This window comes from Suncus etruscus, chromosome 7 (assembly GCF_024139225.1).
Source record: "Suncus etruscus isolate mSunEtr1 chromosome 7, mSunEtr1.pri.cur, whole genome shotgun sequence".
In the NCBI taxonomy this organism is placed as follows: Eukaryota; Metazoa; Chordata; class Mammalia; order Eulipotyphla; family Soricidae; genus Suncus; species Suncus etruscus.
This window is the reverse complement of record NC_064854.1, coordinates 97,367,218-97,383,886: the sequence shown is the minus strand read 5'-3', so window position 1 is coordinate 97,383,886 and position 16,669 is coordinate 97,367,218. Positions and strand designations below refer to the sequence as shown.

Below are 16,669 nucleotides of genomic sequence, written 5' to 3'. Positions count from 1 at the left end.
AAAGTGAACATGACAGGACTTCTGCAAATGGGTTGCAGTCTTCCTGCCATTAAACCCTTAAGCTAACAAGGCTACCATTGTCTCACTGCTGGGAAACTCCTTTTGCCCCATGGAACATTCTTTGAACATTCCAAATAGTTGCCAAACCTCTATTCATTGGAAACATGTTTTTCCCTGGTGAAAAACTGGACATTTTACAGTTCTCAAATTTTAGAAGTGGAGGTTTTCAATAATTAGGGTCCTTGATGAATTTAGTATCTTAATGGAGGTATAGAAATTTCTGTAAATCATGGGTCTAGAACCATGCAGAAAGGACACTTGCCTTAAACTTGACTGACCTGAGTTCAATTCCAGGCACTCCATATGGTCCTTCAAGCCTTTCCAAGAAATCTCTGAGTGCAGAGCTGGGAGTAGGAGTAAGCCCTGAGCACAACTAGGTGTGGCTCCAAAACAAAAACATTCTAGTTATTTTGTAAATCAAAATCAGGATGTAGGATTTCTAATAAAAGTGAAGTATTCAAGGGCAGACTGATCACATGAGGTTAAGACCCTTGCCTTGCCTGTGGTCAATCTAGCTTGTTTGTTTTTGTGTCATACTCATTCAGCAATGTTCAGGGGCTACTTCTGGTTTTGCACTCAGGAGTCACTCCTGAGGGTCCTTGGGGGACCTTAGGAATGGGATGCTGGGATTCAACAGGGTCACTACATAAAAGCTAAGCTGAGCACCTTACCTGTGGATTATCTTTCTGGTCCCAGTCTATTTAGTTTGATTCATGGTTCCCCAAGTACCTCCAGGAGTAACCCCTAAGCCTCTAAGTACAAGCCAGGAGTAGCTCCTTAGCATTGTGGGGTATTGGCCTCTCTACCCAAAAAATGTGAAGTTAAGGGAAGGAGAGAGTGAGAGGGGGAGAAAAGAGAGTGAAAGAGAGAAGGGGAAAGAGAAAGAAAACGAGAAAGAAAGAGAGAGAAAGTAAGAGAGAGAGAGAGTTCAATGAGTTAAGTAAATATTTTGCACATAGGAAGCCCAGGTTTTGTTTTTCTGTTTTTGGTATTTGGTTTGGGGGCCATACATTATAGTGCTTAAGGGTTACTTCTGGCTCTATGTTTAGGGATCACTCTTGGCAGGTTTGGGAGACTGGTTGCCAGGATTGAATCTAGGTTGGCAGAATGCAATGCAAGTGTCCTACTCACTGTGCTATAGCTCCAGCACAGGAAGCCCAGGTTTGATCCCCAACACCGTTAGGAGTGAGCACTCTGAGCACTACTAGCTGTGACCTAAAACCAAAACACTCAGAAAGTGAAATGTGATTCTAAAATACTATTCCCTATTTCTTCCACCTTTGTTAGGGTGCTGCTGTCAGTGTGCTTGGAGGAGCCAAGCAAGTGAGCATGCAAGCGATTCACTTAGCTAGCTAGTTTCAGTCTACTTAGTGTCCAGATGCTCTCCTTTACTGCCTCTTCAGATAGTCACAGGCAGTCATTGCCAGTTGCCTGGAGGCCAGCAGAGCTTGAGACAGGCCCAGGAGTACCTCTTGCAGGGTCCTCAAGGAAAGGATATAGGCTTTGAACGTTTTCAACAAAGAGTCCCACTAAGTCAATGATGTTCCTTTCAAACATGTTTATAGTCTCCTGAGAATGACAAAGAACACAGTCAGTCAACATGTATGTGTAGAGTGAACTAACCCAAGAGCAAAGGAATTCCCTTGGTACTTACCAGCCTCTCCTATAACTCATAGTTCTTCAGAGTGAAGGTCACCCCCTTGACCTCCCCAGGCAACAGTTTGTGATCTACCACTTTGCCCATACTTCCCCCTTTATCAAAATTAATCTTTGATAAAGGCCCACACACTTCAAATGCTTCAGCCCACACCCACCCATGCCCCCACTGCTCCCTGAATTCCATGCCTTATCCCCAACTTTACACTAGGACATCTGTGCTGGTCTCCCCTCCCAGATGCACACAGCACAAACCCTTTTCTTCCATCATCTCTAGAGAAATGGGAGAGAAGTTTCTAACAGCCAGATTGCCCCCCCCCCACCGCCACCTCAGACAATATCTTGGAATCTCCATGTGCTTCAACTTCTCCAGCTATGAAATGGGTTTGATCTGTGATACCTGTGGTGTTGTGGTGATGCTTACCTGACTTACTTCACCTACAATGCCTGAGCAGGGGTCTGCTGACATGAAAACCCTCCATCAGTGTGACTGATGGCCCCATCCTCTCAGCATCAGAACAGCTGTCAGCTTTCGTCTCTTTTCCCACAGGCACCCCTGCGCTGTCCTGTCACAGAGCCTAGCAAGGGCCCCCAGGGACTTCAGGTTGGCAGAAGGAACAATGCAAAATGCCGTAGCATGGTCAGCTATGCTGGGACCTCTGGGATCTGTCAGCAGATGCCAGGGCTGCAGGGTGGACAGAGCGATAGGAAATCTATGGGAGCCCGAGGACTGTCTACAGGCAGAGCTAATTACTTTCTTCAAATACGTGTAAACACATCATAATAAAAGCAAGGTCATTGGCAAGCAGGGCTGTGTTTCTTGGCTGCTGATAATACAAATGTAAGCCTGCACAAGGTCTGGGCAATTTTGGCTGATGAGAAGGGGATCTCCCAGCCTGAAAAGGTTGGGAGTTGCTGCCTATCCCCCTCCCTTGATGTTCTGCCTACTGTGTTCTGCAGAGCTTGAGCATTCCCCAGTGGGGAGCTGGCAGCTGCTATGTGATGTTCTGGGGAAACCTGTCCCATGTCAGAGGTGTCACTTGACATGTGAGGAATTGATTAGGCGCTATCTCTTGGCCCAGCCATGGCAGCATCCAATGAGGTTCAATTCATCACAGCACTCCAGACTCCCAGCCTCAGCTGCCTTGTGAAAACACAAGTCATTCTGACTTCTAAGGGATTTCAGATAGCAGCGCTTTTCATTTTTACTGTGCAGTGCTGAATTGCAAGCTCCTCACTGGGACCCCAAATGTGGCAACCATGGGGCTGCAATGCGGAGCTGTGCAGAGGAGCTTCTGTTTCATGGGGATTCATTTTGTTTTTCAAGCACCCAGACAGTTTCTTTGTTCAAATGAAAAAAGAAAAAAAAAACCTCTCCCTAATAATGCTCTGGGCTCCAGCAGGATAGAGGAGACATTCCAGAGGGGTGAGCTCACCTCTCATTCTGCATAAGCATCCCTTGTACTCTAAAGGATTGAAATGTATTAAAAACAAACAATGATGAGCAGTATTGATAAGCAGGACTGTGACTATGCTGGTCAGACACACTGAGCTGCAGCAGATGTGGCCAGCAGAGGAGCAGCTCCTGGGTGGTTTGTAGGTGCATTGCCTAATTCTTACAAATGAACCTGGCTAGGTATGTCTATGCTCAAGGACACTGGACTCACCTCCAGCTGCTCTACCAACTGCATCTCCAATGTCATGAGCACATTGAACAGCTCTGTTATGTCTTCATTGCACTCTGTGATCTTTGCCTCCATCTTGCTCGGTTCAGACTCCTCTTGAATGGCACTTAAACTCTGGGACACACAACTAAGGTCAATATTCCGCGACAAGCATCAATTTTGTTTGGTGGGTGAGACTTTGAATGCTAGGCCCAAGTTCAGGTATCAGATCTACCAATTCATAGCTCTGTTTTTATTTTTGTTTTCGGGCAGGGTCCACACCTGGCAATTTTAGGGCTACTCCTGGCTCTACATTCAGGAATCACTCTTGGCAGTGTGATTCAGATTGTGATTCAGATTGGCTACAGGCAAAGCAAGTGCTTTACCTGCTGTACTATTCCTGTCCCCCAGTTTTGAAGAATTTATTTTCACCATGCCTCCAGAATTTTTTTTTTTTTTTTGCTTGTTTGGGTTCAGGGGACTATGTAGTTCCAGAGATGGAAACTTTGAGTATCTCCCCACTTGCTTCTGGGCTCTTGAAGCAGAGACTTGTATCAGCCTCTGTTCAATCCTCTTTAGCTCAGGTGGTTATTAAGGTGGCAGGTTAAGCAGAAGAACCAATAACTGCAGTCAGACCACTGGAATCATATCTAAGTCACTTTATGACCTTTTTTTTTTTTTTTTGGTTTTTGGGTCACACCCCGCAGCAGCGCTTAGGGGTTACTCCTGGCTCTGTGCTAAGAAATCGCTCCTGGTAGGTACAGAGGACCATATGGGATGCCAGGATTCAAACCACTGTTTGTCCTGGTTGGCCGCATACAAGGCAAATGCCCTACCACTGGGCTATTTCTCTGGTCCCAACTTTATGACCTTGATTGATCTACTCCTATTCTTTTTGGGGGGGCAGTGTGGGGCTTTGGGCCATACTCAGCAAGGCTCAGAAGTTAGTCCTGGCTCTGAGCTCAGGAGTCTTCTTGGCAGTGCATGGGGGACCATTTGGGGTCCTGGGGGTTGAACTGCATGCAAAGCAATTGCCTTACCTACTTTACTATCTCTCTGGTCCTGAGTCACTCATATTCTCTAAGCTGCAGTTTCCACAATATAAGTGAGGTGCTTATAATGTGGATTCAACTCACAGCTGCTCCTGTAAAAGGTCCCTTAGCAGGGCCAACAGTGAGACAGTAAGTAAGGGCTTGCCTTGCATGTAGCTGACCAGGTTGGATCCTTGGCACCCCATTTGGTTCCCTCAAACCCTAGCAGGAATGATCCCTGAGTGCTGAGCCAGGAGTAAACCCTGAGTATGACCCCCCCGCCAAAAAAAGGACCATAGCAGCAGGGAGGATACCAAACTTTAAGGTGCTTCAGTGTTTGAGGAAATTAGTGAGATTCACATAGAGTCCCAACAAGCCAGTTATGCGGCTTTCCAGTGCTCAGTCCTCTGTTCAGCTTTTATGGGACACAGAGGAGGTACTCTGTCTCCCTCTAACTGTCCTATTAATCACTGCACCCCAGCCAGCTGCTTTTGGAGGAGCCCCCTCTCTCTGCTCTCAATGTAGATCACAATTAAAAATTCAGTCATGGGGCCAGAGAGATAGCATGAAGGTAAGGCATTTGCCTTTCATGCAGAAGGACGGTGGTTCGAATCCCGACATCCCGTATGGTCCCCCAAGACTGCTGGGAGCGATTTCTGAGCGTGGAGCCAGTAGTAACTCCTGAGCGCTGCCAGGGTGTGATCCAAACAAACAAAACAAAAAAAGAATAAAAACCTAATAAAAAGCTGGGCCGGAGAGAGAGCATGGAGGTAAGGCATTTGCCTTGCATGCAGAAAGTCGATGGTTCGAATCCCGATCCCATATGGTCTCCCAGGTGTGACCCCCCAAAAAAGAAACCAAAAAAAAAAAAAAAAAAAACAAACACAAAAAGAGTAATTCCTGAGCACAGAACCAGGAGTAAACCTTGAGCTCAAACGTGTGGTCCCCAAACAAAACAAACAGAAAACACAATTCAGGCCTAGTATATGTGGGCCTGTTTGTGCAGAGCCAAGTGGCCTGAGATAGGCCTGGACCTCCAAAAATACAGGGTCTTCCTGTTCCCTTGACGGAATGCCACATAGTTTTCCATTGCCAACTAACTTTTCTATAAGCCTCAACTTGGAGGGCCTTTTGTTTTTTTTTGAGAGGGGATGGGGAACCACCCTGTGGTACTAGGAGTGACCCTTCATGGTTCTTGGGGACCATATGCAGTATTGAGGATTTGAACCAGAGTCAGTGGAATACAAGGCAAGTGACTTAATCTCTGTGCTGTTTCACCTGTCCTCTGTGAGCTTCCCTTCAGTGGGAGGGCCCAGCTCTGGACCTCTCATCAAATGAGGGCTCAAGGGTAGGAACTACAGCTATGAATGCACTTGCTTCCCAGAGTTTGGCACAGAGCAGACACTCAGTTGGAGAGTCTGACACCTGCACAAATGAAGACCAGGAGTGTGTCCCATCATGACTGGAAGGGTTTTGGTAATGGACTGTGTCTGTTAGTAATGATACTGCTGCCTTCAGTACCAGGTATGTTTAGGTGAAGGGGATTCTCAGGATCCACTCTTTGGATGGTGCCAATGGACTGTGGTTGGTGGGAGGCTATGCTCTAGTGGTACCTCTTAGTGGTGTGATCTTTGCAGATGAAGATAATGACCATGGGCCTTGGGGGTGGGGTCATCAGACAGGGGCTGAAGACTCTCCCAGTGAGTGGGGTTGACTAAGGAGGTCCCCTCTGTGACAAGGGGTGTTGAGAGATGAGTCCTACCAGCATGTGTTTCTCCTCAAATATGGTGATTTTCTTTTTGCCTTGCTCCTGGTTTTCCTGGATGGCCTCGTTGATACAGTCTGTGAAGGTTTCGACCTCCAGTTTCCGCTTCTCCTGCTGTTTCAGGCCATACTCAAATATATTCAGGCAGATGATGATGAATTTGTCCTTGTAGGTGAGTGGCCATTAAGGAAGCTTCAGGTTCTTTCATGAGTTGGGAGGGGAGAGAACTGAAGGCCAGGTTCAATTCTCCAGAACCATGTGGTTCCTCAAGCAAGGCCGGGTGATACTTGAGCACCAAGGTGGGAGGAGCAGCCCCTGTGCACCACTGGGTTGTGCCCCCCTCCTCCAAACCCATCTCAGTGGGGGCAGGTTTCTGATAATCCACAGAGCTTCCAGTTGAGTTAGGGTAGAGTTGATTGTTGAGGCATCTTTTTTTGTTTTGTTGTCTTTTGTCTATGGACCACTCCCAGTAGTGCTCAAGGGTTACTCTTGGCCCTGTGCTCAAGTATCACTCCTGGCCAGCTCAGGGGACCATTTGGGAAGTGGGGATTGAATCATGAGTCAGCCATTTGCAAGGCAAATGCCTTACCTGCAGAGCTATCATTCCAGCCCCAGAGGCATCTTTTTTGTTTGTTGGTTTGCTTTTTGTTTTTTGGGGGTCCACACCCAGCGATACTCAGAGGTTACTACTGGTTCTGTACTCGGGAATTATTGTTGGTGGTGGTTAGGAGGACCATATAGGATGCTGGAATCAAACCTAGATTAGCCATATGCAAGGCAAGTGCCCTACACACTGTATTATCTTTTCAGTCCTGAGGCATCTATTTTTAATTTTTTATTAATTAGTTTATATTTTGTTTTTGGGCCACACCCCATGGTGCTCAAGGCTTACTCCTAGCTCTGTGCTTAGGGATCACTTCTGGCAGTGCTAAGAGACTATATGCAATGCCAAGGATGAAACCAGGGTTGATCACGTGCAAGGCAAGCACCTTACCTGCTGTATTATCTCTCTAGTTGTCCGTCCCTCATATTTTTGTTGTTTTGTTTTGTTTGGGGGACACACATGGCAGTGTGCAGGGCTTACTCCTGGCTCTAATATCAGGGATCATTCTTAGTTGAGCTCAGGTGATCATATGTGGTATAGAGAATTGAACCCAGATTGGCTGTGTGTTGAGGCATCTTAACTCAGCCTGAGGGGTCTGAGCCTGGACCAAGAGGAGGGTATGGGAATTTCAGAACAGACTGGAATCATGCTAAAAAGGGCCTCCAGGACCAAGCAACAGTATAGCAAGTAAGGCGTTTATTTACTTGTACTTATCCAAACCAGGCTTGATCCCAGATATCCCATATAATACCCTGACCTCCACAAATAGTGATCCCTGAGTGCAGTCAGGTGTAAGCCCTAAGCAGCACTGGGTGTGGCAGAAAAAAGAGGGAGGGAGGGAGGGAAGAAGGAAGGAAGGGAGGGATGGAGGGATGGAGGAAGGAGGGACAGAGGGAGAAGGGATGGAGGGAAGGAGACTCAATCCCTTCACTGTAGACAGTTTGAGAGATTGGCAGATCTACCAGTTATAGGAGGGGCTTCACAGCAATCTCTTAGTCCTGCTAACTGCAGGCCCTTGGATAAGTCAGCCCCTCAAAGCCTCCAAGTGTTGCATCCCTAATTAGAGAATAAGATTCATGAGGCACCATATGTGGTAGCTGAGAAAATGACCCAGAGTGTTTGCAGAGCACACAACAGAATCAAAGGGGACTGTATTAGATTCATGAGAATAGGGTCTTCGCTGTAATCAATGATAAATTTTCCAGCTCTGGAAACTCAGCTTGTCAAGCATGGCAGAGCATACCAGGCCAACCCCACATTCAATGTGTCCCCTAAAACACAGCAGGCTAGCTACTCTGGCTCTGCACTACCCAAATGCATTTGCCCCCAGTAAGGGTTTGACCAGAAGAGTTCTATGTTCTCATTGGAAAGATGATAATAGTACTGGGGTAAGGAGATGGTTTTGTATGCTGCTGACCCAAGTTTGATCCCCAGCACCACATTTGGTTCCCCGAGCCACAATAGGAGTGATCCCTGAGCATAAGAAAGATGAGGAAATTGAGGCTCAGGGCTGAAAGGCTGACAGCATGAACTCAGATCTTGGAAGGATATACCTCCAGCAGCTCACTGACGCCAGAAAGGGAAGCCAACCTGTTGCCCTCAGTGTCTTCGGCATACATGCTGTCAAACAGGAAGGAGCCATTCAGGTACTCCACAAAGGCGGCCTGTAGATCAGAAACACAGCCATGCTTGGGGCTCTGATGCACCCCCCACAGGAGGCTCCATAATAGGTCTTGGGACCTGTGCATGATGGGACAGGATAAAAGGGTGCACTGGGCATAGGGACCTGGCATAAAGAGAGGTGGAAACTCAAATGTAAGAGTTCCAACTAGGTTAGAAATAGCTGGGGCTGGATCCTAGGGCTGGTAGTGACTTATAGGTTAGGTGTGGCTACAGGGCATCTGTTCTCAGTCAGAGAACAGGTTCTCAGAGCACTGCCTATGGCCTGAGTGGAACTGGACTGATATTTGTATCTGGTGTCCTGGAGGGGGACATGCATAGGCAGGGGTAGCCTCCCTTCTAGAGTACCTTGTGCTTGTCCAGTTCCAGCTTCTGGGCCTGCTCCCTCTCCAACTGCTTCTGTGCGAGAAACTCCCGGTGCTTCAACTCATCGATGCTGTACTGGTACTTGGCCTCTGCTTTCTCTTTCTGCTAGGGCAGTGGGGAATGACAGTGTCACCAAGGGTGTCAGATCCCTCTGAGCTGAGTTGGCCTTAGTCAACCTGTGGCCCTCTGAGCATGGGAGGTTCGCCTACAGGCTAAGTGAATGAGACTCACTTATTTCTGCCTGTCTTTTGGCAAATATTCTGGGAGGGAAGGAAATCATCAGGGTTCAAGAGGGAGTTGGAAAGCAACACAACCAAGGCTGGGAGCGGATAAGCACTGGGATGGGGCACAGATGTGCTCCCTACTTTAGCTCTCCTCCAATGCAGATGATCTGGCTCTCTTTCTCAGGGAAGCTCAAAGGGAAACAGAAATTCTATCTTTCTGAGCCATCCAAGTCACACTTGGTGGCCTGGTCATACTACCCAGGTACTGGGCACTGCCATTCCTTGGTTCTCTTCCCTCCTTGTTCATTCTCTGACCCTTCCCAGGAACACTGGAGTCAATTGGACTCAGAGTTCACTCTCTTTTTTTTTTTTTTTTGGTTTTTGGGCCACACCCGGTGATGCTCAGGGGTTACTCCTGGCTGTCTGCTCAGAAATAGCTCCTGGCAGGCACGGGGGACCATATGGGACACCGGGATTTGAACCAACCACCTTTGGTCCTGGATTGGCTGCTTGCAAGGCAAACACCACTGTGCTATCTCTCCGGGCCCCAGAGTTCACTCTCAACCCAGCCACTCTCACCTGTGCTGAGGCTCCATCCTCCACCACTCCCCTCTCTCCTGCCATATCCTCTTCCATGCACCTGTGGAGCTGAACTGTTCCGGCCTCCCCCACTCTGGCTACCTCCTGAGCCCCATCTACTCACCATCTAACACAAAACTCTGTCCTCCCCAATTCTGCTCTGGAGCCACATCCAAGAAACATCCTGGACCATACTGGAAACCCCTGAGAAGCAGGCTGTACTGGATCTATCTAATATCCTCATAATCTGTCTCATGTCACATCACCTCTGCCTCAATATCCCAGCTACACCCACATCTCCTCTCCTATAGTCTGTATACCACTTTCCCCGAAGTAGCCAGAGCAAACTTTCTTTTGCTGATCTGATTTGGCCCATTGTCTTTAGTCAATATCCCCTTGGGTGAGCACTAATCGGAGGGTCCTCCTTGACAGTCTCACTACAAACCCCAGTCACTAGCTTGCTCATTCTGCTTTCCCTCGACCTAGGGTTTTTGCACATGCTTTACCCATTGCCTGGTTGACTCTCCCCCCACAGCCAATCCTTTTCTACCCTGTAGATCCCAGCTCATAACACTCCCAGGGAAAGCCACTCAACAACTGCTAACCCCAATCCCATATACTCCAGCCCATAGGCTGGCATTTCCATGTGTCCCTGAGATGATCTAATTTACTGTCTCCCAGATTCCAACAACTCTAGATCCAGAGTTTTCCTTCCACTGTGTGGCAATGTCAACATCTACCCAGCCTCACTCCCAAATGTCAAGGCTGTGTCATTTCTTGTCATGACTTGGACCCTGGCAGCTAATACATAATATTTCAGAGTTGATTTCTTTTTATTGTCCTCATTGAACAATATGTTTATCTCCTGTTTCCTTGTAGAGTTATACTTTAATGTAAAAATAATTTACAATTTAACAAGTCCTTAGGGACAGGGAGTTGGCTTAAAGGACTGAGGCACATATTTTGCATATGGGAATCCTGGTCTAATCCCTAGTACTACATGGTCCCTAAGCATTAGTGGGTGTGACCCAAGGAAAAACAAAACAAAACAAAAACAGAAAGCAATACAAAACTTGAGTATCGGGCCGGAGAGATAGCATGGAGGTAGGGCGTTTGCCTTTCATGCAGAAGGTCCATGGTTCAAATCCCGGCATTCCATATGGTCCCCCATGCCTGCCAGGAGCGATTTCTGAGCATAGAGCCAGGAGTAACCCCTGAGCGCTGCCGGGTGTGACCCAAAAACCAAAAACCAAAAACAAAACAACAACAAAAAAAAAAACTTGAGTATCCAGCCTCTCTTCTCCTTCCCAGTCCCATAGTGAGCTCCTATCTCTTCTCCTTGTCCTTTAGTTTGTTTGGTTTTTGGACCACACTCACTGTTGCTCAGGATTACTCCTGGTCCTGCAATCAGAAATCACTCCTGGCAGGCCTAGGGGACCATAATGAGATGCTGGGGATGGAACCCAGGTCAGCAGCTTACAAGGCAAATGCCCTACTGGCTGTGCTATCACTCTGGCCATCTTTAACTCATTCTTTTCTAGCTGCTTCATGGCAGCCTCTGAATGGGGAGAGGAGCCATTGTTTCTTCTCCAGAGAAGGAGATTCTAGGCCCTGTGGCTTGCCCTCTGTAACTTGATGGGAACAAGGAGGGAATATCTGGAAAGTAGTTCATATTCTGTACAATGTTATGAACCTTGTGGTTTTCAGTTGTTCATAGATGTTTTGGGGGAAGCACATTTGGCAGTGCTCAATGGATCATGTGGTGCTGAGGATTAAATCCAGTGCTCCTGTATATGAAGAATGAGCTCCAGCTCTTTCAGCCACCTCCTGGCCCTTTATAAGAAAGGAAGCTCTTTGGATTCTCCAAGCATATGAAACCATGAGGCTTTTCAGATGTTACTTTCTGGCAATGCAGGGGATAAAATCTAGGGTCTCACCCATGCAAAGCAAGTACTCTATGGTTGAGCACACTTCTTGCTCTCAAATTACTTTCTAAATGTTTAAGAGGTGAGAGTCTTAGAATTCAAACCTTCAGATTCCTGTTCTGTTAGGGCACAGAAGAAAGGGTTAGCCAAGGCTGTGAGCTCAGTGGTCACTCTTAGCAGTATTCAGGAGTGCTCTAACCCACAATGTTTCTGGGTGCTTACTAGAAGGTGATGGGGAGTTGTAGAGGATACAGCACCACCTCCTTCAGCTCTTCCCTCTAAGCTCCCTCCTGCTGAGTGAACACTAAAACCTGTGAGTAGGGGTCAGAGCGATACCACAGCAGGTAGGTAGGGCATTTGCCTAGTACGTGGTCAACCCAGGTTCAATCCCTGGCATCCCTTATGGTTCCTTGAGCCTACCAGGAGTGATTTCTGAGTGCTGAGCCAAGAGTAACCCCTGAGCACCACTGGGTATGGCCCCCAAACAAACAAACAACCTGTAAGCAGCCTTCCTGTTTCCTCAGAATACTCCCAAACAGACTTCTCTCTCCTAGCTTCCTGTGAGAAGGAGCATGCAAGTGAAATCAGCCTTGATCTCCCCAGTACCAAACATAAAGAATATTAGAGTAAATGGACTCAGATTCTTTCTTTCCAGTGGGGAAAGTACCAACATTGCAAAAGATGAGCAGTAAGTAAAGGGGCAGAGGGGCCTGAGAGATAATATAGTAGGTAGGGTGCTTGCCTTCATTGTAGCTGACTTAGGTTCAATCCCAGGTACCCCATATGATCCCCAGAGTTATCCCTGAGTACAGAGCCAGGAGTAAGCCCTGAGCACTGTCGGGTATGTAGCAAAAATTGAACAAAACAAAAACAGTGATCATAAAAACAATAAGCAAAGGGAGCAGAGCTCATGATTGGGAAGCAGTGGATAAGAGACAACTACATAATGGATGGAGCCAGGAAGGAGCCAGAGGTATGCAATGAATGGAGAAAGGACCCCTTTACAAGGGTGAACTCTCTGTAGTGGCTAAAAGCATAGGTTCTATTGCCAGAAGGCTTGGGCTGACTCTATGCTTCACCATGATTGGCTTTGAGACCTCAGTAGGCGGGACAGCTTTCATGTCAGGTTTAGTGGAAACAACTAGAATTGATGCAACGTGCTGGGCAGATATGTCCACAACTACAACTAATGGTGACTATTGCAATGGGGCCTTAGAGGGCAGGGGAAATAATGGCTAGATGCTGAGCCCAAACCCTGCTAGTCCCTGGCCTCACTTTGCCTCCTTCCCTTCCTCCTCTGGAACAGCAGACAGTCCAGAAGGGTAGCAGCAAGATCCACAGAACACCAGGCCAGTATGGACAGCCTAGATAGTACTTGGGGCTCTACTGCAATGGTGCATGGGGGTGGGGTCAGTTGTGTTCTCCTTGGAAAAAGAACAAGCTCCACATCCCTTTTCCTGACATCTTGGGCCAGGGGCCCCTGAGATGTCTCAGAGTTGGGAAACCCCCAGGAGACACTTGCCAAACGTTCATCAATGCGCCGGAAGTCCAGGTACACAAGGTCAGGCAGGTAGGCACAGATGAAAATCTTGTAATTCTCTGCCTCAGTAAGGGGGTTCCCAGCAAGGTTGAGTGTTCGAAGGTTCTTGAACCGCCGAAGGTAGATGAGCTGGGAAGATAGAGACAAGTTTTCTTGGCTGTTCTGAGTTAAGAACAGTTCTGCCAGCCTTTCCCCAAGGGTGAGCAGTGGATGGGAGGCCCTCCTTCTGTGCTGGACAATAGAGTAAGGCCTTCCTGATGACAAGATTGGATTTTATTTTGTTTTGTTTTTTTTTGTTTGTTTGTTTGTTTTGGGGCCACATTCAGTGGTACTCGGGGGTACTCAGGGGTTACTACTGGCTCTGCACTCAGGTGTCATTCCTGGCAGTGCTTAGGTGCTTAGGGGAGACCATAAGGGATGCTGGGCCAGGGATAGAACCCAGTTTAGCCACGTGCAAGGCAAATGCCCTACCAGCTGTACAACTGCTCCAGCTCTGTGGCTTGGATTTTCTAAGGCACGGGTGGACACAGACTCACACTCTAGCTGTGGGAACTTGGGCATGTATCAAACATCTGTGATCCTCATCACCTCACCTGGAAATATATAAACATGTGAAGGGCTGGGGAGATAGTTCAGTGGTCAGGGGTGCAGACTTTGCATGTACCAGATTCAGTTTGAACCCTGACACTCACAGTTCCCTGAGAATGGCTGGGTATAGCCCTGAAGGCCCCTCAGCATCACTGGGTGTAACCCAAGTGGTTTCCATCCTCCACCCCAGCCAACAGTCAAGCAGGCTTAGTAGCACAAAGAATGGCCCAGAAGGGGGCTGGAGAGACAGCATGGGGTAGGGCATTTGCCTTGCATGCAGAAGGATGGTGGTTCAAATCCCAGCATCCCATATGGTCCCCGGAGCCTGCCAGGAGTGATTTCTTAGTGTAGAGCCAGGAATGACCCCTGAGCGCTGCCGGGTGTGACCCAAAAACAAACAAAAAAAGGGGGGGGCCAGTGCAGTGGCACTAGAGGTAAGATGTCTGCCTTGCCAGCGCTATCCTAGGACGGACTGCGGTTAGATCCCTTCTGAGCGCATAGCCAGGAGTAACCCCTGAGCATTACCGGGTGTGGCTTAAAAACCAAAAACAAACAAAAAACAAAAACAAAAACAAACAACAAAAAAAGAATGGCCCAGGAGTACCCTGAAAACTTCTTGGAATCCCAACCCTACCCCACTCAAAAAAGGGGACTGGCATAATAGTACAGCAGGCAAGGTGCTTGACTTGCATACAGCCAATCTGGGTTCAATCCTTGAGACCCCATAAGATTCTCTGAACCCATCAAGAGTTATGACTGAGTGCAGAGGCAAGAGTAACCCCTGAGCACAGCTGAGTGTGCCCCACCAAAAAAACCCCTAAAAATAGGGGCTGGAGAGATAGCATGGAGGTAGGGCATTTGCCTTGCATGCAGAGGGACGGTGGTTCGAATCCCGGCAGCCCATATGGTCCCCTGAGCCTGCCAGGAGCAATTTCTGAGCGCAGAGCCAGGAGTGACCCCTGAGCACTGCCGGGTGTGACCCAAAAACCAAAAACAAAAAAAAAAATAAAAGTAATAACCACCCTAAAAATAGAGAAAATTAGGTATTATGTGTAAAACAGATCTTGTAATGATAAAATGATTAAGCTATGAAAAACACTTTTTTGTTGTTGTTGGAGGCTACAACTGGCAGTGCTCAGGATTTATTCCTGGATTTATGCTTGAAGATCATTCCTGGCATGGCTTGGTGGACTATAGGCTGTGCCAGGGATCAAATCTCAGTTATACCTTCAAGGCAAGCAACTTATCCACTGTATTACCTCTCTGGCCCATATGAAAAACTTTGAAAAGAGTGCTTCTCTCAGGAAACAGTGCTCATTATTATTATAACTTGGAATAAGTATGCCCTTTACAACTCTGAAATGCAGAATATTCAACTAACTGCTATTTATTCTCCTATCTTCAATTTTCAGTAAGATGCAGAGAAAGTCAACAAGATAGCTATTAGTCCTGATAATATCATCTTAACACTTAGATAACAACTACAAAGTATAAAATATGTACTGGGGAACCAGAGTGATTGCACAGCAGGTAGGGCATTTGCCTGGCATGTGGCTGTCCCAAGTTCTATCCCTGACATTCCATATGGTTCCCAGCCTGAGTACAGAGCCAGAAGTAACCCCTGAGCACAGCTGGGTGTGGCCCCACGACAAAAACTAAAAAAAAAAAAATGTACTGGGCCTGGAAAGGTAGTGCAAGGGATATGGTGTTTGTCTGGCATGTTGTGGATGAAGATCCCCAGTATTGCTTATGATCCCCACAGTGTAACCAGGATTGATTCCTAAATACAGAAACAGGAGTAATCCCTGAGCACATTAGGTATAATAAAAAAAGAGAATTCACTGAGCCTCTTCTACAACTTTTGTGGCTTCTGAAAATCAACCATTCAACATGAGGAGCCCTGAAGTTTACAAAAAACAATTACTGACTGTTGAGTACTTGAAAAAAATTTTCATATCCATCTTGAGTCACAAAGACCTGGGCACCTTAGCCAGTGCTATGTGCTACCTGCTTAGAAAGTGCAGGTTAGGAATGCAATGACCGTGTCACCTTCACAATAATAATCTTAGGAGTTGACCTAAAAAATTGAGCAGTAACCACAGTCAGTCCTCAAATAACATTGCTCCATTCAACCTTTTTTCACTATAAACTTTGTTTTACAGATGAGAAAAGAACACTCAATTCTCAAAAAGCCTGCTAGCATTGCAGGTTTTCTCCATCTTCCTCTCACATCCCAAAGATATGTATTTGTTCATTTTCTTTGATGAAAGGACATCTTTCCCAAGGGTGCATCCCGCTAGTGCCCTTAGCCCTGAGATAGTCTCTACTTAACTTATACAGACCTGAAATAAGAAAATTATAACATAAAAGAATGAATAAATACAAATTATTGTTGATTTAAAAAAAATTGGACCACATCTGGCAGTACTCAGGGTTTACTCCTAACTCTGAGCTTAGGGATGACTTCTGGCTATGCTCAGTGGACCATATGGGGTGCCAGGTATTAAACCTAGTATGGTCACATTAAAGATAGGCACCTTACCTGTTGTACTATCTCTTCAGCCCAGCTGTTGAATTTTTTGAAGTATTCATTTTACACAAGCTGAGGCTATACCTCAAAGGGTTCAAGCAAATGCTTTGCATGAGGGTGGCAGCAGGAAGGGTTCAGGTTTAATACCAGCACTGCCTAGTCCTCTAAGCACCACTAGGAAAACCTCTATGTACCCTGTCAGGAATATCCCCTGAGCACTACCAGGTATGGCCCTAACTCCATGTCCCCTCAAAAAAAATTATGTTACCAAAAATAAATAAAACCATGACTGTTTGAAGCAAGGGTTTTAAGGACCAGGAGTAAAAATAATATGGGACCTTTTTTGGAGTGAAAGCAAAGGTCTCTGAGATCTAATGCAGCTGTCCTTGGAAGGGCAGAAAAGATTGCATTCTAAGAAATAAAAATGGCACATGTAGGGGCTGGAGCAGTGGCACAG

At 46.9% G+C, this 16,669-nt stretch overlaps 1 protein-coding gene across 1 annotated transcript in view; it reads right to left on the bottom strand.

Moving 5' to 3' along the window:
* The window catches only part of DRC3 (dynein regulatory complex subunit 3), a 43,616-nt gene that overhangs the window by 10,364 nt on the left and 16,583 nt on the right, over window positions 1-16,669 (bottom strand). The window contains exons 4-9 of the mRNA XM_049777018.1: window positions 13,073-13,223; window positions 8,809-8,924; window positions 8,332-8,444; window positions 6,174-6,348; window positions 3,384-3,515; window positions 1,559-1,629 (exon numbers count right to left, since the gene is read on the bottom strand). Of these exons, the coding sequence (XP_049632975.1) occupies window positions 1,559-1,629; window positions 3,384-3,515; window positions 6,174-6,348; window positions 8,332-8,444; window positions 8,809-8,924; window positions 13,073-13,223 (758 nt within the window). The remainder of the gene's footprint in view (window positions 1-1,558; window positions 1,630-3,383; window positions 3,516-6,173; window positions 6,349-8,331; window positions 8,445-8,808; window positions 8,925-13,072; window positions 13,224-16,669) is intronic.